Here is a 26893-nt window from a genome sequence, read left to right as displayed (position 1 = left end):
TATATGCATATTCAGTCCTTAAAACACGTCTTAAAGATAGAGCACACACACACACACACACACACACACACACACACACACACACACACACACACACACACACACACACACACACACACACACACACACACACTCTGTTCTACAGGTGGAAAGTCTTAGGTCTGTCAGACTGGCTCACTCTCTAGCACTCTCATCTTTCCAGGATACAAATTCTCTCCAGACAGAGAACAAATAGGCTGTAGGAATCCTATCAAGGCTGCAGATACCTGGCTGTTGCTTCAAAAGTGGAATAAACATGCTGACAAAGTGAAGCAAAGGGCACAACTGGGCAAAATCTAAGGGATGGTGGGTTGGTGGGTTTAAAAAATAAGGAGACACAAAAGAGGTGGAAATGGGGGAGGCATACAATAAGACAATCAAATGACTGTCAAAGAAGTTGAAGATAGAAATGCTGCAGGCAAAAATGTGGAAAGGAATAAACAGGTGACAGAACAGACCAGGATGAGATAAGGGCAATGTGGAGATCACAAAGGACAAGAAACACACAGATGCACTGAAACATTGCCGTGAGAGAAAAATGTCTTCACTAAGAGAGAGGGTAAGGCATAGAAGGCCAGGTGGGCTGCTTCCTAAAGTCATCAGGACTAGGGCTAGTGTGCTGACAAATCATCTGATTGACATCTTCAACAAATTGCCAGCAAGTGCAAAAGTGCTTGATACTTTTACAGGCAGAAACAGTGGTACCTTTGTACAAAGGGAGGAACAGCAAACTTCAGAGAGCTACAGGCCTATTAACCTAACAGCAGTATCAGGGAAAGATAGACAGAAAATCCTGAGGGAAGGCCTGGCTCCATTCTTTAGGTAAGCAACAAACATGGGTTTATGGCCAGAAGGATATATCACTCAAAACTGATCCAATTTTATGACTGGGTAACTTGACAATGAAGTACAAGTCCCACATGATCTACATTCAGCACTGGGGGCTGCTAGGAAAACTCTAGTAGACTGGGGTAGGTACACAACTGATGAACTACCCTGCAGCACAGCTGGTGGGTGGTTCACATAGGTCTGCAGTGACAGGGACATCAAAAGGGTTATTTTGTATAGGAGTATTACAAGCATCACTTATAGGTTCAACGATAACTTGTGTTTGTCTCAGACATAACTGTGGGGAAGAAAACAGGATCATCTATTTCAGAGATAACATGAAGATAGTTGCAGCAGTGAAAAATGGGAGCTGTGTCAATGGCAGGACATAACAAGGCCAACAAGTCCCCATAAAGATGGAGGTTGGGATTTACTTCAGACAAATGCAAGGTGCTACAATTGATTTACACTAAGGTTGTTGTAGTTTATCAGATGAGGCAAGCTGAAGTAATGATGACAAAATAGGAATGGATACGGAATGGATATGGATATGGGGGTGTCTATAACAACCAGGAAGGCCTACTAGGAGGGGAGTAAGGGGGCTGTGACAACAATAAACTTAATGCTGGTGTGTATCTATAGACACCAAAAGCAAACAGTGCATACTTGTCCTCTACTGGGCCCTTTTTCCTGGTTATATCTTGTTGCATTCTGGATGCCATATCAGGAAGCAAAGAGTCATCAGCCTGCCAGAAGAAGGATGAAGCACTTCTCACTAAAGACCAGTAGTGCCAGGGGATACATGGTACCGGTGCACAATATTAAGTTAGGGAGACCTGAAGGGACCACTCTAACGAAAAAGATGAGAGAGAGGAATGGACACAGGCCTCATAATAGGAGGCCCAACTACTACTTGGATCTGTGAAAGCCTTTTTCACTGACAGGGTTGTAGACCTGTGGAACAGATTATTAGAATGTGCAGTGAAAGCAGATTCTACAGATGCCTTCAATAGGTAATGGAAAAGGTGAAGAAAGAGGGTAAGGGTAGAGGAAGGGTGGTGGAAAGTACAATGTTAAGTTTTTAAAAGGAATACTATAGACAGAAACTAGAAAACATTTTTATCTTGATATTGTATTCAGAGTGTGTGTGTGTGTGTGTGTGTGTGTGTGTGTGTGTGTGTGTGTGTGTATATATATATATATATATATATATATATATATATATATATATATATATATATATATATATATATGGGTCTACTTTGACTCACTGAAATTACATTTCAGTGAATCCAAGTTAGCTGACTCCACTTCTCTGAAACATTAAATTAAAAGCACAGACTGCCGAAATCCTTTCCCTGTGAAAGGAACCACTTGGTCACCATGAAAAAATCCTGAACAGACCAAAACTAAACCCACACAGGTGGGGGACTTCACCCCTCCAGCCCCTACTTAAATATATCAACTCTGAGATCTCACTACACTGAAGAAAGGGCAAAATTCACCAGGGTGGCTAAGTGGTTCCTTTCACAGGGAAAGGATTTCATCAGAGAAGTGGAGTTGGCCAACTTGAATTTGCTGAAATGTAAATTTGGTGAGTCAAAGTAGACCCATATATATTTTATTTATTTAACATTTGGAAACCACATGAATGGAGGGAGGACATGCAGACTCCATACATACATATATATATATATATATATATATATATATATATATATATATATATACACACACACACACACACACACACACACACACACACATATATATATATATATATATATATATATATACATATATATACAGTTAGATGTCCTCTAGTCAAAATCAACTATTCAACTCATGGTGACTCTGTGTGTAGGCCCCCATAGGGTTCTCATTGCATATTACAGAAGTAGATTGCCGGCCCTTTCTTCCATCCAGATACTGCTGCTGCCCACTTGTGCCCCAACCATTATTTTGAACCAAGGTCTACCAGTTGGTAATCCTGCAACATAACCTCTGTGCTATTGGTCTGGTCATAAAGATAGCTGGATAGATAGCCAGATAGCCAGATAGACAGATAGACAGACAGACAGACATACAGATAGACAGACAGACAGACAGACAGACAGACAAATAGATAGATAGATAGATAGATAGATAGATAGATAGATAGATAGATAGATAGATAGATAGATAGATAGATACATCAACTCTAAGATCATGCTACGGTGGCAAAAAGGCATATTTCCAGATCCTCACTGTACTGCAACCTCTAACATAAAAAGCCAGCACTTTCCTAACAGGTGATTTTCAATCAACTGTACCTGCTCTCTCCTCCATTAATGAAAACACACATCAGTGAAACACTATACACCCATATCTATCTATCTATCTATCTATCTATCTATCTATCTATCTATCTATCTATCTCTCTAGTAATATATTTTTATTATAACCTTAATGCCTCAATGGGGAAATATTAATATGATGTTATATTTTTAGTAGACTTTCTCTTTTACATAATGCATTCTTTGTCCACAAAAGACAAGATCTGGCATTACTCAGTATTACTATTAAGATTAAAATCTGTGGTCATAGTCAATAACTATTTAATACAGACTGTGGTAAGTTTGCATTTTTAGCTTTCTTTTACAAGCACTGCAATGAGCCTTTTCATTCAACTGTAGAAAGACCATCTATCTGTTTCTTTTCTGAATCACTTGTTCTTGGTGAGTGCTTCAATAATATAAGCTGAAGAGAGTGGGGGATCTCCAAACATTCCCAAAGAAGCTGAAACATTTTTTTGTTAAGAAGCATCTTAGCCTAGTATACCACCTATGGGGGGGCACCTGGGGGGATCCTCAGTAGTGTTGAAAATACTTCAACTGAATCTTCTCTACCTGGATGACAGAGGTTGCACCAGAGGTATAACTTGGAGTGAACAAAAGGGGCAGACATCCCAGGTCCAAAGTATCAGGTGACATGATGCATTTGCAGTAAAATCATTCATCACTCTAAGTGCAGTGTTGCTCAGTGCCAACATTTATAATTAAATGATATTAGATGTTTGGCCAGGGCTAAAGTGCTCAGCATTCTAGGAAGATTTGCTACAGTGTAAAGAGAACATTTGCTTATTTTTTTTCTTTTTATTTATTTATTTTTTTTGTCTTTGAGTAGAAGAAAAAAACTTTTTTGGCCCTTATGTGCAAAAGGAGCTTTTTTTATTTTGCTACTCATTGTAAATTTGAGGGGTACTAGACTGGGAAATGGCATGCACAGGGTGCCTGGGTAGCTAGCTAAGGCTTTGGGCTGCAATTGGGATCCTTCCACAATGCTGATCTCCTTATTCTGCCATGATGAACGAGACCAGCTACAATGCAAATAACCTGTTTCTTACCACTTGTATTCATCTGTATGGTCACTGCCTAAAATTCATGACCATAGGTGAGTATGGGGACATAGAAAGACAAGAAAATGAAAAGCTTTGTCCTGTGCCTCACGTCTGACAGATCTCTTGTGGTGCTATCACCTCTCTACCAAGCCCCTGGTTAATCTCCAAATTCCTCCTACATTCCGTGATGAATAAGGCCCCCAAGATGTGGAAACTGCCTTATGCGAGTCAGCTTCTCCCTCACATCTACAGGGATCAATCCATGGTTTTCAAGGACAATATGATCATCTATGATGTCTTGAAATTAAGTATCATTTCTAAGAAATACAGCTTTGTTAGCTTCAGGCCCTTTTCATGGTACTTCTCTCACTTTCACTCCATCATCCAGCCAAAGTACTACTTTTCATGCTATACAGGTTTCAGGTGGTCACTTGCTGTGACAACAGAGCTGACAATTAGAGGCACTGATTATATTTATGGTCCCAGTAGGAATAGACAGTAGGGCTGCAAACACCATAAGTAGTGTTTTTTTTTCTGGTCAAAACATCTTAAATATAATGCCCCATTTGTCCTGTGGGACTACAGTCAAGCATCCCTAGACTCGATAAGATCCCTGTGAACCATTTGTTTCTTCTCATATTTCCTGATGCAAGAGGCAGATGATAAGGACCAGGCCAGATAGTTGGTTCTGTGGAGTGGCCTACCATTCACCCAGGTGTCCTCCAACTGACAATATAAGGTACCTACCTCCCTACAGGAAGGGTGAGCCAGGAATTTCTGTTGACTTCCATTCTCTGCAGCCATCTCCATCACCTGCTCAAGATGCTGATTAAATATGTGTTGCCTGGGCAATAGCCAAGACTTTATCCAATATCCATATCTGTGCCATTAGAACTGGCTAAACTATTGTGAGAGTTCATGAAAAACCAAACATGATAAATACTGTAGAAGCCGAACAGCACTGAAATGCCAAACAAACTGTGCATGCATAAGTCTATGTATCTGTGCCTAGAAGGAAGAATGGATGCATCCGGGGGTGTATGTGCAAGAACATGCAAAGTAGCAAAATACTTTGTCACATATTACTTGTGTATGAAATATTAGTAAAAATTACATATTGCACATGCACATTATTTGTGTATGAAATATTAGTAAAAATGACATATTGCACATGCACATTATTTGTGTATGAAATATTATAGCAATAACCCACGCCTGGGTGTGGGTAAAGCGGGATTTACCCACGGTAAAGACAACCGTGGGTAAATCCCGCATTACCCACACCCAGAAGTGGGTTATTGCTATTATACTATGGCATTATTTAAGAAAAGAAATAATTACTTTTCTTAAATAATGGCATTATATAATGCCTCTTTGCTGCCCTTCCGCAGCTGTCTGGTATCCGCGGCAGTTCTGATGTATTGCGCATGCCTACGCAGTACATCAGAGCTGTGGCCAAAGGCAATGGAGAAAGCAAGATCTCCATTGCTTTTTACTGTTTCGCTATGTTAAATGGGTTTAACATAGTGAGACAGCTTTAAAATAAGCAACGGAGATGTCCGTTGCTTTTTTTAAAGCTGTCTCGCTATGTTAAACCCATTTAACATAGCGAAACAGTAAAAAGCAATGGAGATTTTGCTTTCTCTGTTGCTTTTTTTTTTTAAACCTGTCTCGCTATGTTAAATGGGAGATCTCCGTTGCTTATTTTAAAGCTGTCTCGCTATGTTAAACCCATTTAACATAGCGAGACAGGTTTAAAAAAAGCAATGGAGAAAGCAAGATCTCCGTTGCTTTTTACACACTGTGTCGCTATGTTAAAGGAGTTTAACATAGCGAGACAGCTTTAAAAAAAGCAACGGAGATCTCCGTTGCTTTTTTTAAACCTGTGTCGCTATGTTAAACTCTTTTAACATAGCGAGACAGTGTTTTAAAAGAGCTTATACTAATGGGAAAAGTCCGGGCGACCGGACCTTTTTCCATTAGTATAAGTCGATTTACAACGTGCACGCTGGCCAATCAGTGTGCACATTTTGGAATATTAATGGGGGGTCATGGTATAATAGTAAAAATTACATATTGCACATGCACATTATTTGTGTATGAAATATTAGTAAAAATTACATATTGCACATGCACATTATTTGTGTATGAAATATTAGTAAAAATTACATATTGCACATGCACATCTGTATACTTGTCAATAAATGTGCATGTGATGTATGCCTTCAACCAACCTGCTGCTGAAGGGCAGAATTTCCATGGTGCTGCTCTGTGGCCTTCTGCTTCATTTTACCACTGACGTGCTGAGCTACTAAAACATCGGCAGCATACACGTCAGGCTGGTGCTGAAGTCCACTGTTGACTATTGTAGAATTTGGCATTTCCTGCTCTTCCTGATGTCCAGTATTAGCTGGTGCAGCATTCATCATTTCTGCATTTTCCTGATGTTCTAAACCCTCTCCTGTGATCCTGAGCAATGAGAAGTAAGAAAAATAGGATGACGGTAGTTACTGTAGGTCTTCGTCTGAAGCCAACACACAGTAACAGGCAATTTGTTTTCTCATAGCTGAGATATCTTTCTAAAATGCCAAAGTCATGAGAAATATAGAATAACTCCTAAGAGGCCTTTTATTGCTATGCATTATAAATTCGTTTTGAAAATCCAGATGCAAGGTCTGATCAAAATCAAATTATACATGTTTAATGTACTCTTCCTTCCTAACATCCTTCTGTCCATACACTGCGAATAACTTAGTTTTGACATTTGTTCCAGTAACATGCAGCCATCAGAATCTAGTTAGTTATGTACTGTGCTCATTTAGCACATGTCCCTTCATGACATGCAAAACCAAAATTTAAAAAATAATAACACGGTATGCAGGAAATAACTAGTGAATTTTTCATAGTCTGATGTCCTGTTTTTAGAATATAGGGAAGGAAAGCATACAGTCAGCTGACCCCAGAGAACTTGTTTATTATGGGAAACAGTACAACACTGTCGTTCCTCCCAAGGGAACCTAGTCAGACTAATAGTATACAGGGAAAAGCAGTCATTTTATAGAAGGTCCTAATCACATGACAAAATCTCCCAACCAATGGTGAAGATTCTTGAAATGTCAATAGATAGATAGACATATATTTTTGTTTCTGTTATAGCATAAATATGCATCTAGATATTTTACTAGCTTGCTTTCAAAACACTTCATCTACCATCCCAGCTCCACTCACCCTCCCCTTCCTTTCACACCTCCTCTACTAAAATCTTTTCCAAGTTTACCCCACTGACCCTCACCTCTGCTCCTTCCATTACCCCCCCACATCTCCTCCTGAAATATTCTAGTGGATAAATTCTTTTCCAATTTACCCTACCCCACCCACCCACTCTCTCCCATCCCCATTGTTCCTTGCAGCATTCCTCCTGAAATACATCTGGATCACCTCTCATAATTAAAAGTATAATTCCATTGGGTTCCAGCACTGTGCCTGAATATCTGTTGAGAAGTCCTAACACCTACTTAGCAAAACCACTCCATCAGCTTTTCAGTCTCAGTGTCTCCTCTGGATGATGCTTGTAGAAGGCTATTGTAGAGCATTTGCATAACAGTGGTCCTTGTACTGACACTGTGAATGCCATACTTATTAATCTAACTAGTATTTTTGCAATGATTTGGAACATATTATAACTGAACAAAATGTTAGGTGAAATTATGCATCATGATACGCACCAGTTCAGCTTCGTAAAAGGCAGATGATGCCTGATAGGCCTAGTTACACTCTTTGAAGGGGGGGTACAGAGACTGTGGATAAAAGGCATGCAGACCACACTGCCTACAAGGACCTTACCTAGCACTTGTCTTATGTTAAGATTGCTGATGAAACTCTCTCCTCACAACAGTAATCCACACTTGGTTTGCTAAATAACCAGAACTGTAGCCAGGTTATGTGGTGCCATGTGCATTTTCTGGAATTCATGTCCCCCCTTAACTCTGAGTTGGGCATCAAAAAAGGAGAAAAAAAATATCTTGCTGCAGTTAAAACACAACAGAATAAACACTGCCTCAGCTAAGGCTGCAAACTGCAAATGCAGTATCAGCATCTATTTCTGAATGCCAGTACTACACTATTGCATCATCAGCATCTGCTGATCACACCCCCTAATGTTCTCCCTTTAGTAGTTAGAAGCATTTCTTAATGGTAATTTGAGGGAGGTATTATTACTGTATCAGGTGAAGAGGATTTCTTTTTCCCAAATACTACAGTACTGTGTCCCGTTAAGGACGATATTCTAAGCGAAACCCTGACATATACCACTAGTGTCAAGCCTTCTAGAAGAGAATAGCATCGACCCACATTGTACTGGTTCTGTGTGTGAGCCAGGTAGCACTCTAGTGAGTTACATGGGGAGTGATATTTAAGTAGGGGCACTTACTTCTGAAACCTGAGTGTGTGATAATATCAAAGGTATTTGCCAGATTAAAGTAGGTGGTATGAATGCAATAAATGCTCAGTTACATCTCAGGCAATGCAGGTTCAGTAGACATGCCCTTTATATTGCCATATTCACTGGGATTGAGGGGATTTCAGAATGCCTACATCTTTATTTATGTGTTCACTTATAATACCCTCCATTACTTTACATCTCTGGGTTAGTAGTAAAGCCACCTTTGTAAAGGGGTACTACTATGGTGCTCTCCAAGCCTCATCTATGTATCCAGTACAGTGGCTGAGATTAAAAAGATTTGTGAAGGTCGGTTAGGCTGTGCTTAGTGCTGACCAGGAAATGGTCTGGTAAGCTGATGTGCCACATGGATCCAGCATTTGTTATTTGGAATGGTATTTGGGACTTATTTTGAAGTAATTTTGAGGCATGGCAGGGTCAAGATGAAATGGAAGATAAACAGAGAGGAGAGTAGGATGAAGTAGGTACTTAATAGTCTGCAAGAACACTGGCAATATCTTCCAGGTTAAAAAAACAAACAAAAAAAAAAAAAAAACACCCAAGCATCGATGTGAATAATGTCAATGGCAAAAGAACAACAACACAATGTCAACAGGGCACTTTGAAAGCACTTGGAATCTCCTGTCTGCATGCAAATTAAAAGTTAAAAAATGTTTTTTTGCAGGGGTTGCCAAGTTCCCCTGCACTACTACCCCCTGCTAACTATACACACTAACTTCAAGATTGGACATTCCCTGGGAAAGGGGCATATCCTCCAACCATGGAGACTGTCAGTTTCAAACACATGCCAATCATCTGCTTTGTCGACCAAAGTGTGTCATTATTAAGTTTCAACTACTTTTTCTGGACCCATATATGTGTGTGTGTGTATATGTGTGTGTGTGTGCGTGTTTGTGTGTGTGTGTGTGTGTGTGTGTGTGTGTGTGTGTGTGTGTGTGTGTGTGTGTGTGTGTGTGTGTAACTATCTATATCTATATGTGTGTGTGTGTATATTTATATATATATATATATATATATATATATATATATATATATATATATATATATTTATATATGTAATTTATAGCCGTTTGTTACAATATGTATTTTTTAATCAATTTCTTAACCTGGGAGTCCTCCTGGTGCTACTGCCTTTTTATAAGACTAATGCTGAAACACTACTTGGTTGTAAGATTTCTTTACAACTTTATTGTATTCAAGTGAAGACTGAAGACATCATACTCAAAATGCCAAAATGAAATTCCTTAGCACCTCACAATATTACTCTCATTTTCGTAGTGCCAGTAATACGCTTTGTGTATTAAAAACAATGTAAACACTTTCACTAACAGTACATATTTCCTAGAAAACAAATTCAATTAATGCATGCATAAAATAAGTATCATGCAAAAGGATTACCACTTCATTTATCTGAAAACATAGTTCTGATGCCATAATAATGGCACACAAAGGGCCTTTATGATGTTTTAAACAAACCAGGAATGCAATTAGTTTGAACATTTCTACTGTATAAACTGTATCATTTTCATACATTTGCCACAACAACTTGTCCAATAAAAATAGGCACTCTGATGATGTGGATGTCTGTCTCCAGAGAGGTGGTACACAAAAATTAAATCATGTAAAAAGGCAAAACATCTAATATTGCACAATGTGGTCCATGCTGATGGAATTAATGATAACGTGAACATTAATATAATTTTCAGGACAATTTCATTACTTTACAAAGCTGCAGGCACACATAGGTACAGGAATGCACTATCTTGAAATAGTAAAACAGAAAGCTGCATTAGTAAGCATTCAAAATGTTATCAGTTAACTGGAAGGCTTCCCATACTCACAACTCTTGGTTGCCTGACGAGGCATTGCCACTCTGCATGACAATTAAGGCTCTTCTTAGAAATTCTTTTCTTTTGCAGCGTTCTCTCAGCAAATTGTTTCTCACAATGCGGGCAAAATGTTTCACATTTTCTTTTAGTGATGTCTGCTGGAACAACAGAGAAGGAACTAAGAATCAGCTAGATTTATATTGTGAGACAACTGTATTTTTGAATGTTTATTTTCAATGAATTTTTTATCAAACCTACTACAACCTGCCCGTAGATATTAGGACTTCAAAGTCAGCCTACTGACTAGGAGCAATATAAGTTTAAATTGTTTTCTTCAGTTTTGCCAGGTGCTTACAAGACTATAATGTGGTGACTTGCTGGATATACATTTATATATTTCTTAGGTTCATAGATTAGTACTAGGCTAACTACCCTTACGAGCCATTTTAAGCCTAGCCAATTATCTCTTGTGAGACTCAAACCATGCACCTTGTGTTTATAAAGCAAACACCTTAACCATTAGGCCACCCTCCTAACCCCTGTGCTGCTCATAATATTTAACTGAAGAATAATTTAATGTGTTATACTACATTCTACATATTCTAAGAAAACGTCTGAGTTATCCACCTATAACACAGAACCAGATTCCAAAGTAATTTACACAAAGTAGTACTCTGAGCTTATGAGAGTCAGTCAGATGTAGTTGATTCAGGAAAAAGATTTTTCATATTTCTCTAATGTAATGTATGCAGACAAAGAAGAAATCAAGATTCATTTTTCCTAGTCATTCCTTTTTCTATTTCCATTCTTAACTGTTACCCCAAAAATCTGACACAAGTATAAATTGATGTTCCCTGCCTGTAATCTCTGTTAGCTGTCATCATGGTAAATTGGCTGTAAAAGGAAAACAGGATACACCATCTGCAAACTACAATTGACAGTGATTTAGAAGATCAAGGCTTATAGGCTGCAAACATTTTCCTGTGGTGAGATGTGGCTGAATTCCAGTTCTGCTGCAGACACATGGCTGTTGCAAATTCATTGTGGGCACAGAGAAGCACACAGCACTGTGTCTACAGCTGGAATAAGTAATTGGGGATTTGTAATCAAAGACCATGTCCTCCAGGACCCTAGGGACAGTATGTGGTAGGGCTAGCACACACAGCAGAATGCTCAGTGGGTATGTACTCAGCACAGAAAAAGCAGTCTCCAGTGCACAATGCCTTTATTAATGTGCCAGGGGATGTGATGGATGTTGTTGGTGTACAGTATCAGTACAGCTTATGTAACTAAAACTTATAGAAGTGAGCGACGGCAGAGGAAAAATCCTGTATGTTGCTGCAGCCACACTTATGTTCTAGTGATGCTCCTGAGACTCAATGGCTCCCCTACAGGGAGTAACAAGCTCTCCCTTAAGCGAGGATTCTCTGTGTGCATCTGTTAAATGTTGTCCTTCCTGCAACATACTAAGCAGATCAGTGAGATATGCCATAGGCCATCTTAGTAACACTTTCAGCCACTGGTGCCAGATCTCCACCTGATTGTTCATGTGCTCAGTATCCAGTTCAGAAAGGACATACATTCCAGACTCTCCACCCTTCCACTTGTTTTTTTCCAACTGTAGGCAGAAGGCTGCATGTGTCTCTGTGCCCACAGTGAATTTGCCACAGTCGTGTCTCTGTAGCAAAACTGCAGTTTAGCCATGAGACCCCAGCTGGGTACATGTTGACTCACTGACAGCATTTTCAGTGACTGCAATTATATTGAGAGTCATTCACCAAAACTGCTTTTATAGAATTTCAGACATATTTTTTTTTTGCAGGGAGCAACCCCTGTGCACCCCCTATGTGTTGAGGACCCCCTGAAATTATATATAACAATTCTGAGGTCATGCAACAGTGAAGAAAGAAGAAATTTCTACTGCCAATGAAAGTAGCTTCAGCCAATGACTCTTGATCTATTTGCCTTTACCAAAGCTATGATGATCATTGACTTGATAGAAACCTCCAAAACAGTTGTATGTCTCACAGCCTATAAGTCTGAACTCTCACCTAACAGTATGTGGTGAGTAAATTATTAATTACCACTCTTTATCTAAATGTAAAGGACTATTTATCAATTTTGTTTATCTGTTTGTCGACTGTATGGGGCATTTTGAAAACCCACCTGTACATCTATGTGGTATAAGAAACTGTGGTCCTAAAGCTATGAAAATAAAAACTGCACTACTAGGGCGTGAAGGCTAAGGGTAAGTTGCACAACTGTGTAGTTATTCCTTTGTAGGGCACAATACAGAATACTTCCTTGTAGTGTACTGCAGCATTATATCCTGTGGTCAGAATGCTGCCTTTCATCTAGATAGAATGTTAAGTCAGTCATGTCGCAATATAGTACATGCATCTCCTTATACAGGCTGATCTAGGGAAAGTGTCATGTATGTTGGTCAGTACTACTCAAAATAGTTACATCCACCAGCACTTTTGGTATGCAGTACCCCAAACAGTATAATTTACCTTTGGTGAACAAATGAGCTATTTTGCATATAGGTGGCATTTTTTGGACTTTTAACATTGGTTATGTCTAATAATAATAATGATTTTTTTATTTCTGACTTGACTTTTCTTTTATGTTACAGATGATGTAATCATGAGTTCTGTTAATTATGGAGGATAGAACCATGGCTGGGTAGCAAAAAATGCCCTGATTTGTTAGCATGTATCTAAGAAATAGGAATCCCTAGTTGGATTTTTTGCAGCTTGTTTCAAATTGTTTTAGTTAACAAAGTGAATTAATATTTAGGCATATTTATTTGAGATACATACATACATACATACAAATATTTCAAACACTGGCATTAATGCCCTTCTAGCCTGCCAATATACCAAAACACTTGTTCCCATAATAAGTGTCTAGGTTGTTCTTAAAAATATCTAGCTAGTAGTTACGTTAATGTAATCTAGTAGTCTGTTCCATGCATCAGCTATTCTGTCAGAGAATGAATTAGTACACTTCTCATTCATACAGTCTTCTACAAAGGTTGTCTAATGATTCTCTAGTACTTTTTGATAATCCCAAACATTCCCATAGGTAGTTGTCTCTAAATGCCCTATATACTTGAATAAGATCTCCTCTTAGATATCTGTAAGAGACACTATACAAATTCAGATATTTTAGTCTTTCATAATAACTTAAATTTTCACATCCATGGATGCCCTTGGTATATTTCCACTGTACTCTTTCCAGTTTACTCACGCTTGTTTTTATGACATTTAGCAAAGACACTTTCAACTCAGATTTTTCTTAAGTTGCATGTGTTTGTCATTTCTTTTTCTTTTAGAATTTGAAGAAGTATAGAAAAAACACAATGATAATGGAATGGATGACTTCCTATTCAACACTTCTACTCTCCTATGAGAGAGGTGAAGCCCTTAAATTACATAACATTAGACTTGGTTATACATTTCTCTCCTGTCTGACAATGATTGAATCATGTTCTCTGATACCATGTTCTTGGCCAATGACTTGAATACCCAGGTGTTTTCTTGATATTCAGGTGATGCAAGGTAATAGGATTTCACTAAGCAGATGTGTTTTCACATAATTATCAGGACTTTTATAATTTCTACCACATACATTTCCAAATCCAAGAGTGAAGGCTTTCTTAAATTGATAATTTTCAACTTGAAAAATGAGTTAATCCTCCCTTATCTAGTTAAACTATCCTAATTATGACAGGATACAGACTACAAGTGGAAAGAGAATAAAGAAAATGAAAGGTGCACTAAAAGTATTTGTAGTACATGGAGCACAGTGATTATGCTCTGAAACTGATAAAATGATAAGCTTTTCTGTACACTCTGATGTTAGAAGTATGCAACAACTTTTATAATAGATGGTGCACCATAATTATGCTCTGAAAGTGGGAAAAAGGCAATATTGTTAAGCACTTTTCAGAGCTGTTATACTCTAATCTCTAACTAGAGCATAAACAGCCATTGCAGAACAGCATTGGAAAGCTGAAGCATCTGAGTGACTTAACACCTTTCCAAGCTGCAACCCATTTCACACTCCTGTACTTTAGCTTTCTTTTTTTCTCTCTGCAACTGATGATGCTTTGAAGCAGTAAAGCACCATTTACTACAAAGGAGTATGACTAGCCTTCTTCATGTTATGTACAGTATTATCAAAACAGACGTCAAAATTCACTTCTTGAACTTTGCTTCTCTCTGATCTTGATGTGAATGCTTTAATATCCATTTCTTGCCCACATAAAACTTTGGTTATGTTGGTCAACTGGTTATAATTTCCTGTGTTAAATATTACAAACATTTTATGTGAGAGTTGTGCGAGAAAAAGCTGATGATGAGGAGGAGTAAGCGGAAGTAAAGATGTGAGGAGGAGTCCAAATGAAGAGGGAGTGGGTAAACATGCTGCTCAGAGAGATAAATGAGGCAATGATATTAAATGCAGTCAGACACTTGGAAGGGCAGAGGGCATACATGTCACACTACTACTGAATAGATTTTTTAAATATTTAATGTATTAAAGAATCTATTTAAGCGACATTGAAGAGACCTTGTGTCCATCATTGAAGTAGGCATTAATTATGTTGTACTTATAGGGGAAATGGGTCCTAAAGATTTTGCTAACTACAGCCAGTTTTCATTTAATGCTACCATTAAAATATTTGCTAGAGTCCAGATTTGTAGGGTTGCTACTGAATGGATAGAAATGGTTTACATCTCTGATATTTTTATTTGACTTCAAAAAAAAACATTCAGTATTTTGGACTGAATCTTTCTATTTAGAGGGATGTGGTGCTAAGTACTGGTGTAAGTTATGGAAAAGGTAAGGACTATAAATGATGCACCTATTTTGAAGCTATCAGTTAGAAGAGTGAGTGTTGAACTTGGGAAGACTACATGACAGACATTTCTCACTGGGGTTTTATTACTGCAATGAAAGTACTAATACCTGATATGTACCTGAAAGTTCCTGAAACTGGCAGGTATGGAGATGGGAGGAGTTGTTGGAAGTTTTAACTTCTACACTGAACACTACATGCTACTGTTGATGGTGGAGATGGAGTTATCAATGAGCGTGGACATATTTAGGAAGTTCTGTCAGTGAAAGAGGATGGAATATTATCAAGGTATCAAGCTGCGTTCCTTTGGTGGAGTGGCAGATCACTCAAAATAGGGTCCAGCAAGAACAGCAGAAGGAGAAAAATACTTGGAGAGAGGTTGTTTCTGACTGCAACAGAGACTATGGAAAAGAACTGGATGGAAGTATGTAATAGCGTCAGCTGGACCGGTGGAGTAACAGGAAATTGGCTGTTAACAGGGAGTATAGGAATGGTATATTATACTGTTTGTACATGTTGAGGCATACAGATTTCTTTGAAGGATAATGCGCTCTGAAAGGAAGGGAGACATGTTTTGTTTTTGAGGGAAAGATAAGAGTTACTGTTGACTTGTGATGGTTGTATTACATGTAGTAACAAAGACATACTTAGCAACAAAGATAAGTGGATATTTTTTGATTTCTTGATCTGTTTTAAGTTCATTAAACCTATATTCATAATTCCTGAAAATGGTTGCACTGCAGTTTGTTATTTAAGTGGTCTAATTGTTGGTATAAAAGTTTAGTCTCTTTCTTATGTGATGAATGACAGGCTACTTTAGGACCCTTATTTGCTTTAAAGCAGTTCCAAATCCAAGTGCATAAGAATGTTTCTTTTAAACAGATTTACTATGGGAGGTGTATTGCTCTTCAGGTCTTAGATAGTGCATAGGTACAGCTCCCTTACAGTCCTCATTAGTAAGCAACTGGGATCATGCATTTGCACTTTGCAACAGACTGCTTCACCAGTCTGGTTGAAATGGGCATCCTGAGACCATGTAGCAGTTGTCTCATGTTTAAGCCAGTGGACACAGCAGTTACACAGTGCTATTGGAGGCAAATCACTCAGATGGTGTCATGACAAATAGCAAACAGTGTGTCAGCACCACAAAATATAACATTAAACAAATCACACATAGCCTTGACCAAACATACCTTCATATGCTGACACTCATAAAGCTAACTTACCTAAACCACAAAAGTCTCTTAAAAGTAACATAAGGAACAAGTACCCTCAGAAATCTCACAAACACACAACACAAGTAGCACTCACCATGAGGCATACATCTAAGTCACACTGACGCACTTCAAAAACCCTTCAGGCAAACCTGCACACAGTCTATTATCCTAATCATGATGATAGATGCCAGCAATTTAAATACATCATAGAGGGCAAGCACTTTGATTTATGACAACAAAAATTTATAGATAAAGGTTACTTCAAATGTGGCACAAAAGGAGTTGTCTACTTAGGAAAATGCCAGTGTTGCCCAAGTCTTTATGTGAGCAAAACAGAAAGGACTTTGAGGAAACAAATGTATGAACATTTATATAACATCAAATATGAACATGAGAACAATACCCTTTTCAAACATATATATAAAAAAACAGCCTTCCCATTATTTTTTATTCTTTGTGTTTGATAATGTACAAAAAACACTCAGCAGGACCATGGGATGAGCATTTAGCATCCCAGGAATTACGGTGGCAACTCAGCTAGATACCTATTTGAAAAAAAAAAGCATCCTGAAGTTCCAGGCATATGAAATTGCACAATTACATTTTATGCAAAGTTTATCAAGTTTCATATGTTATTCTTAATTCTGTACAAGTGATATGAGCCATAACATGCAAGCTGATTTTTGGATAAAACCAGTACGTCATGATGATTTTTTTATGGTTCTCACATTTTAAATCACAGAATTAAAAATAGGTTTATATTCAAGAGGCTATTTAACCTAACATAATATAGAAAATTATTTTTATTTCCCAATTTTTAATTATCATATGCATGCAAAAAGCTTATTTTCATTTCTTCATCAACACAAGTACTTCACATAGATTAATAGATGATTATATATACATTACAACATTGTGTTTTAAGTATATTTCCTGTATTTGATTGTTGCAAGCTTTTTAGTTGTCAGTTTGTAGGTAGTGATTAGTTGAGGAAGGTCACATGTGTAGACAGGAAGTTTTTAAAACTGAAGGTGTTTACATCTTCTGCTGTTCTGGTGAAGTTCTGAGTCATACCTCTCAACCTCTTAGAGCAAGAAATCTGGCTTTAAGTGGGACAATGGCCCAAAAATAGGGACAGTTTTTAAATGTTGCTCTTACAAAGTTAGAAAGTTGATGGAATAACATGTTTTGCATTAGCATGGATTTTCTGAAGGGTATGAAGTCTGAAACTCAAATGTTTTTCATTATTTTCTAACTTCAGGCCTTTAATGATTTGCCACTAGTTTGCCAGAAAACCTCAATTTTATGAGAAATGGACCAAAATATAAGGCAAAAATCTGGACATTCTGTGAAAATCTGTACAGTGGAGAGGTATGTTCTGAGCTACAGAATGAAAGTACTAAACATTTGTGTATTTTTCAATATACTCTGTATGATGTGCAGTAACATCTTGATGTGCCATTGTTCATCCTAGTCATAGGTGACTCCATTCACCAGGCTGTGCAAGGACAGGATCAGTCAGCTGACTGTCAGGGACCAAGAAGCGTCGCATTACACAAGCACTCAGGTCCCTGAACTACAAGTACACTTATGAAACACTTCTAGTACTTGTGGGTGTAAATGACTTCAGATATGCCTCCCTAGACTATATGAAGACAGACATGATGAAGCTCTACAAATAAGTGTCTGAGGCTAGTATGGATATCATTGCTGAGCATCATTCTACCATCACCAAGAATGCTGCCACAATATGAGCAAAACATTATTGTTTTCAACAACTGGTTTAGCTTCTGGTGTCATTCAAAGGGGGTGCAATATATATATTAGCCGGGGGGATGAGCAAAACATTATTGTTTTCAACAACTGGTTTAGTTCTGGTGTCACTCAAAGGGGGTGCAATATATGTTAGCAGTGGGAGATGGTAGATAGTCCCAACAGCTTTGCCAAGTGGATGGTCTGCAGCTCTCTCCCCAAGGCTGTCATATATTGGCTAAATCCTTGTTCACCCATAGAGCTTTTTTCAGGAAATGTCAGTTTTTAAAACTTCCAAAGTAACAAAACTAGATGACATTAAGGTATTGTTTATCAATGTGAGGACACTTAACAAAAGAACTCTACTCCTTATAAGCACTCCTTACATTGGAAAACATCATTATATGCATTATCACAGAGACCTGTTTCAAAACTAGCAAAACACTCCATTAGTTCATGGTGTCAGTGTTTATCACATGTTCAGCCCCACTGCATTAACAAAGGCACAAAAGGCAGTGGTGTCTCCATAGTCTTAAAACTTCACCTCCAGACTCATTAGACAAGACACCAAACTGGAACTCCTCCACATCCAACTTAATATTAAGAAAAAACCCTTATCATATAATAGATAATTATAGGACCCCTTCTATGGTCCTCATCTGCAAACTAACAAACATAGAGTCCCTATGCAGTAAGCTAAAGTCTATTCTCCTAGGAGACTTTGACTACCTCTCCATAAACTTGGAGACTTATACATCTTCAAACATGTATGCTCAGAAATTTCTGGAATTCATCTCTATAAGTTCTCTGGACTAGTTAGTTGGTATACCAACCAGGCATGGCAAATCCTAGATTTGGTCCTTGCCAAAATGGGGCAGCTCTGTAACATTCTTCCTGGTCAAATCAGACCTCAAATCAATCACATTCTCCATAAGACTGAAGCCTGAAGTAACTTCCAATGCTTCAGTATTCAGAGATTATATGCAGGCTAATCTATTAAAACTGAATGTTGACCTGTCTGAATTCAAAAGCCCCTTCCATCTTGATGACCCCACTGCTTACGTAGAATCTCTTACTGCCAAATTACATGTACATGTAAATCGCAGCATAGCTGCATCTGTCCCCATCAGAAATAAATACTATGTCAAATTAAAAAATAAATCTCTGTGGTAGAAACCTATTATAAACAGACTTTAGAATAAAAGAAAAAGAATTCTAATTTCATGCAAAAATAAATTTAACTCAAAATATCAAACAAACTATTGCTAAGCTAAACAAAGAACTATGGACACTGATCAAATCAACTAAAGACAGATATAAAATATCCATCTCATAGGCTGGTAGTAGGCTAACTGCCCTTGTGGGCCATTTTAAGCCTAGCCAATTAACCAATGTGAGAATTAACCACTGTACCTTGTGTCTGAAAAGTAAAAACCTTAACCATTATGCCAACCTCCCACCCTTCCATCTACATGAGAGATAACCACAAAACCTCCTTTAACTATATCTGAAATCTCAGAAACAATGTCCAGCACTGTGCAGAGCTAATAATAAATGATATCACATACTTGGACTAAGAGAACGTAGTCAGTCTACTAGCAGACAAATTTAATTGTAACTTCATCCTCTTCTCCTCTGCAATATTCTCAGATCAAAAACATGACTCTATTCCTTCCCTTTCAAATCTCCCAAGAACAAGCCCCTGAAGGTGCTATCTAAGGCCAAGAGCACTAATTCTATGGGGGACAGACAGGATGCAGGGCTACCTACTGGTCAGCCTGTAACATGACTTATCACCCCCTTCCCCTAGAGGCTATTAAATATTAGCCTCAAAACAGGCTTCATGCCAGATGAATAGAGGACAGCAGCAGTTATTCCCTTGCATAAAGGTGGAGCTTCAATGCAACTGGGTAATTAATGACATATAAACCTGATAGGCCTCATCTGTAAGAATGTAGACAGGACCATTATGGAATTAATAAAAAAGAATATATGTAACTTACAAACTCTTGACTAAGCCAGTTTGGATTCACCAGTGGCATATCCTGCTTACTTTACTTGGTCAACTAATTCAACAAAATTACTGTTGCAATTGGTGAGGGTAGTCAGTACACACCACATGTCTAGACCACACAAAGGCATTTGACACCATCCTTCACTCAGGTATCCTAGGCAAACTCACCTAGCTAAATATAAATCCCTACATAACTCATTGAATAGCAAACTGGCTCACAAACAGAACCCAGGAATTAAGGGTGGGTGATTATAGTTCCTCCAAAAAATCTGTTACTAGTGGTGTATCACAGGGTTCAGTCCTTGGGTCATTCCTTTTTACAATTTACATCTCAGAGGTCAATGTTAATGTTAAGGGTTTGTGGTTGACTAAAACTGCAGATAACTGCAAACTTGGTGCCATCGCACTCTCCCTGGAGGACACCATGTTCTTCCAAGAGGACCTTATTAAAAAATAGCTGGTATCAAAAGTATGGACTAAAATTAAATACCAAAAAATGTTTAATTGCATCCTACTGCAAGCATGACTCACCTTGTATCTATCACATTGACAACACACCCCTGAAAACATATCCTGTAGTCAAGGATCTGGAAACCTATGTCGACAACAAACTGTCCTTTGATCTCTACGCATCCACTATTGTAAGGAAGTCCTTTTTCATTGCACGGATTATAGCTAAAGGCATGGCTTCCAGGTCTAGAGATGTAATCATTACATTGGACTCAACACTCATTAGAATAATCATTGAGTAAAATGCTTCTGTTAGTATGAACGTGTCCAAAACTTCTTATAATTAAAATTACTATAGTGCTTCTTCACTAAAAATAATCTAAGGCTTAAATCATAGAAAACCATGTTGTCAGATCCATTGCACCTGTGTAAGTCTAATGGTGGCATAAACACCTGCTCAAGGGCTCTCAATTTCTCGTGCAACACACACAGAACGTGTTGAAGGGATAGATATGCATCACTGACAATTCCACTTCTGTGGGACTGTCTTCCATTACACATAAAGTAAAGTACTTAACCTATTCAAATGTAATTTGGACAAATGAATGGGTGACTGCAAATCCCCCCCCCCCATTTAGCACCCTTGTTCCTCATGGATAGTGGCAAGTTTCTCACAGGTCAATAACCTAGTAAGTATATATAAACCTATGAATTTATGAGAGCAGAACGTGATTTTTCATTGGAAGTAGAGTCCATTAAGTCTGATAAAGCAAACTGGTGTTTGACTAACTTTCTTAATGTACCCAATTGTCTGCAAATTCAAAGTTAGTTATGTTATTTTAGAGAGGTGGAGTATGGTAGATTTGCCCATAAGTACAAACACTTGTAACTAAATTCTTGTTTATTGAAATGGGATTCATGAATCCTTGTTTGAGAAGTCTTCCAGTTATGTAAACCATATTTAAATGGGAAATTCACAATATATAAGTATACTTTGTGTCTGCTAAAACAGTACAGCAAACACATGAATGAGAGGGTAATGCTGACTTGGTTAAGGCTGGGAGTACATCAAACATTGGCCAGGGAAAGACTTATGTTCAAGAAAGTTTGAGAAGGAGACTTGGAAAAAGTAGGCAATAGGGGGAGGGCTTATAGATAATTATGGAAACATGGGGTGGCTGAATTTGGAAATAAGGTTGATGTACTAAGAAAACACACTGAGGTGATGAAAGAGGGAGACTTTTCAGAAGACATGCAGACAGTTTAATGCATTGAATGGACCTGAGAGCTTAGGAAGTCAGTTTATGAGGGGAAAGTAGTTATAGCCGATATATCAAGGAATTATGAGAGAAGGGTGGAAAAAGAAGGAAATGGTAAAGATTGGAAAATGTGAAGAAAGTAAATCATCCTACACCTTCGGGGGAAAAGATTGTAATCATGGATTTTGTATGGCCGAGGAGAGATTGTGCAAGATAGAACAGTTCTGTGGGAGGATGGGATATAGGAATAGGCATGGATTGTATGCAAAACTTTAAGAAGTTTATCTCTGGTATATAACCTGGAAATTCAGTTTCTCTACAAATGATACAAGACTTCATATAGGCTAAATACAGACAGGTTGGAACAGGAGGCTAGCTGCAGGCAGTACCACACATGAAAATGTGGACCAGTTGAAGTGCAGAACTAGAAAGAAAAGGTGGAAGAGCTGATGAGGATGGTGTATAACAGAAAACTGGAACATTCTTTGTGGTGTAGTTATTGCTTGTTAGAGAACCTAAAAACAGTGGGTCTACCCTAGGCTGGGGAAAGTGTTCTTTTGATTATAGGCATTACATTTAAAAAATGAGATAGTTAGGCAATGGACACATGCCATGAGACAGATGCAGTGAAGGGGAGTGTGAATTATGTACTGAGGCTAAACAGAGCTCCTAGAGAGGTTGTATGAGGTGAGGATGTATGGTTGGACAGGATATTGTGGGATGGTAGATAGACTGGTAGCTATAAAATGTGTTTTATCGAGACAAGAAGAATGAGAGCTCCAGTATCATTAAACAAAAGCTTATTTCCTATACTCACCCTCCAGTAAACCCCATAATCATACATTTGTTCACCTACAATGATCCACCCTTATTTAGATAAAGCATATTCACTAAAAATAAATAGAAAAGTTTTCATTTGTACTGAAGGTGCTCTTCCAATACATGTACCTTTACATGAGTTCTAGTATATTGTAGAGATTTTTACCTAATCCTAGTCTCATTTTAGAAGCCATCAACCCCCATGACCTAAGTCCTCCCCCTTCTGGCATGTTTCTTATTGCTAAGAATATGCCACCGTAATGCCTACATCCTCTGTAATAAGGAAACGGCTCTCCATAGATGAATTTCTTTGTAACTCCCTGGCATCATTGCAGTGTCTGAGATTTGACTAAAAGCACATCTTGATGACACAAAGATATTGCCTTCGACTATAACATCCTACACAGATATCCATAATGGAATCGGATATGTAGTACTTACAATTTGAAGCAAAATCACTTATATCTGTCACTCATACCTCTCAACTGTCAAGATTTTTGCAGAATGTCCAGAGTTTTGCATCATATTATTGATCTGTTCATCATAAAATTTGTGATTTTCTGGGAAATCACTTGGATTGTCTGAGGACTGAAGTCACTAAATAGTGATACACATCTATGTTTCAGATTTCATATCCTTCAGAAAAATGCATACTAAGACAAATCCTGCTATTCTAGTAACCTTTTAAGCTTATAAAAGCAATATTTGAAGTCTGTCCCTATTTGGGTGCCTTTGTCTCCCCATTCTTAGGCTTTGTCCAGATTTTTTGCTCTAAGAAGTTGAGAGGTATGCTGTCACTCCATTAAACCAATAACATTAAGCAAACATTAAGTTACTTTCACTGCTATTAAAATCAATTTTCATAAATCTATCACAGCAGATGTTTTCTATATACCTCCAGGTGCAGTTCATTCCTCAGCTGACGGTATCTTAAAAAAACTCACAATCAATGTACAAAGAGAAAAAATGTTACTATGGGACTTTATTAGAGACTAATCAGTAGCCAGAGATCAAACATCCCAACCATCCCTTAATCTGTTCTGGATAACACAACTTTATCCAAATAATCACAAGAATGGAACATACCTTGGGAAAGCAGTTTTCGAAGTTGAATGTTTGGATTTGATTCTGATAAAATAATTCATCCTATCATTCTGAATTCTACTGGTGGTCACAATCTTATATTCATTATATCAGAAAAGAAATTACAAAGACCCTTCACTATAACACACTCAAGAACAAAAAGTACTTCAGTAATAACACCTTCATATCACTCACAAAGAAAAGTACTACCCCCCTAACACATTTACAGCCCAGTGATGCTGTCATTTACTTTATCAAATCTTTAACAATGTCCTTGACTCACTAGCCCAGCAAAGGTCAAAATGAATAAAAGCTACATGCCAAAACAATACACAATCTAATTCTAGGCCATTATTAAAAAATGTTAAAGTCATGTTAAAACAGCTCACCAAAAAATCCAACCAGTCTTACTCTCTTAAATAGTAACAAGATTACAACTAGCACTGTAACTCTGTCTGGACTAATATCTCTTGGCTAATAGAGTGTGGGGGTAAACAACCTTGTTCCCTTACTAATTCAATGAACTTTACCTAAAAGTAGTTCAGTCTTTCACCATACCCAACCACTGCACTGAGACTTCTCATTCAAATTCTCTCTAGCACTCACTGACTTTTTTCAAAAGTTAATTTTAAGCATAGAAAGACATAATTAGCTAATGACCATAAAAATGCACAGGCTTAGCAACGAAAAACATAACATCTAATTTCTATTCTAATAATCAGAGCTATCAAAGAATCTTATGTTCCAGAAATTTGGGAGACCCCCATATTATGTCCTATATAATGATGGTTGTGTGCTATTTTATTTATTTATTTATTGTATTGTTTTTTCCTTTCTCTGTTACACTTGAGGAATTGTTTGGTTTGTTCCTACATAAAAGTGGCTTATCTGTTGAATAGGCAAGCTACAGGCCTATGACCGTGTTCCCTCTCTTTTCAAGGGACAGAAATAATGTATACTGAACCTCCTTTCTTGAAGTCAGCATAGATTTCATGTAGGGCATTAATACAGAAATTGTGATGTTTGCGTTCACAGACTATACCTTGTAACAAAGCCATCAGTGGTGAAATAGTGGTGTTTGCATTCACAGACTATACCTTGTAACAGAGTCACCACTGGTGAAATAGTGGTGTTTGCATTCACAGACTATACCTTGTAACAAAATCACCACTGGTGAAATAGTGTTATTTGCATTCACAGACTATACCTTGTAACAAAATCACCACTGGTGAAATAGTGTCATTTGCATTTACAGACTAGACCTTGTAACAAAGTCACCACTGGTGAAATAGTGGTGTTTGCATTCACCAACTATACCTTGTAACAAAGTTAACACTGGTGAAATAGTGTTGTTTGCATTCACAGACTGTACCTTGTAACAAAGTCACCACTGGTGAAATTGTGGGCACTCACTTTCTAGACCTCACTCAGGCTTTAAGTACTATCATCCCATCTACCTCTTCAAGCTCTGAAAAATTAGCTTCAACCAAATCAACTTAAACTGGTTTGGCAAGCTTTCTTTTTTTATTTAGCTCAGTCTGTTTATTGGTCTCTCTCTTGAAAGTCATGTCTATTGGTCTATGAGTCCATCAGACCTCAAAATTAGAGCTGTTCATCAGCAATACATTTCTAAGTTATTTGTGAACACCCTTCAGTTCAGTCCATTTAGTCCAAAATCAGATGATTCAGCTATTTTATTCTCTGTAAAATCTCTCAAAGAAGCTAATCAACTTTTCTCATAGACTTAGCAGTGGTTAGCTAGGTCTGGACTGCTTCTAAATGTAAACAAATTAAAAGCATTCCTTTAATGAGTTTTGCAGTCCATACCTTCCTTAGATTAAAAAAAATACTTTTATTGAATCATTTTATTGAATCATCACTTGTGTAGCAGGCAAAACTTGATTTATTAAAAAAGTAAACAAAGCACATTAAATTCATATTTACAGATGTTATATATCATATATATGTTCTTCTATACAATATAATCAATCCAGCATTACATAATTGTTCATTTCCTGCCTTTCCTTAAACTTCATTCCTACTCCAAAACATTTTGTGCGTGTAATGCTCCCAAAATTTCAATTTTTTTCGATGGAATTTGCTCCTGCCATTTTCTAAAGATCCTACTTCATGTTATTTTATCTCTTTTAAAATATCCACTACTTCAAGTACTGTTGGTATAGAGTTTGATTTCCATTTTCTAGTAGTTGTTTTCTTGGCAAGCCACTAGAATTAAATTTAACAAGGCATTGCTATGTCTAGGCAATTCAGATCCTGTATCCCAGCTCAAAAAATAATTTCCTTCATTACACTCATTTTCTTATCCAGTATTCCTGACAGAGTACATATGCTCTTTCTTCCCAATCACACCTCTAACATTTTCCATTTACCTAATAAAAATTTCTTTGGTGTCTGCTTGGGTTATAAAAGTACCTATTCAAACACTTCCAAGCAAAAATCCTAAATCTTCTAGAATTTGTTGCATATCTGGGACCTATACAATTATTCTCATATTGTTTCTTTGTGAATTACTTATCTTCTGCCTCTTCCCAAACTTTTCTGATGAACTCTGATTCCTCTAGTTATCATGCAGTATTTTATATGCCCTACTAATTATTCAATTTTAACAGCAGCTTCTGTTCTAGAATCAAGTGAAATGCAAATAGTGCACATCTTTTACTTAGGGTTCATCATTCCCTTTCTCTTTGGCTATAGTCTAATATTAATCCTTGATAGGGAAGGCAGTCTCTAGTCTGCAGTCCAAATGTCTTTTTGGCCTTTTCCCATTGTATTACCTTTATCGCTCTAATTAATTGTTTCCAATGCCTTGGTTCCTTTGCCAGCTTCCACCAATAAACTACATCCCCATCTTACCTATCTTCTGTACCCCTAATTGCAGTC

General features: G+C 37.6%; 1 protein-coding gene across 3 annotated transcripts in view; it reads right to left on the bottom strand.

The window, feature by feature from the left end:
- DYTN (dystrotelin) overlaps positions 1-26893 on the bottom strand; it is a 410223-nt gene that overhangs the window by 168559 nt on the left and 214771 nt on the right. For 2 of the 3 annotated variants that reach the window (XM_044078253.1, XM_044078255.1), the window contains exons 11-12: positions 10547-10692; positions 6481-6715 (exon numbers count right to left, since the gene is read on the bottom strand). In XM_044078253.1, coding sequence (XP_043934188.1) covers positions 6481-6715; positions 10547-10692 — 381 coding nt within the window. The remainder of the gene's footprint in view (positions 1-6480; positions 6716-10546; positions 10693-26893) is intronic. The other variant, XM_044078254.1, reaches the window with a different exon arrangement.

The sequence above is a fragment of the Protopterus annectens genome, chromosome 7.part0, assembly GCF_019279795.1.
Source record: "Protopterus annectens isolate FY-2018-M chromosome 7.part0, PAN1.0, whole genome shotgun sequence".
NCBI classification, from domain to species: Eukaryota; Metazoa; Chordata; order Ceratodontiformes; family Protopteridae; genus Protopterus; species Protopterus annectens.
This window is presented reverse-complemented; position numbering and strand designations above follow the sequence as displayed.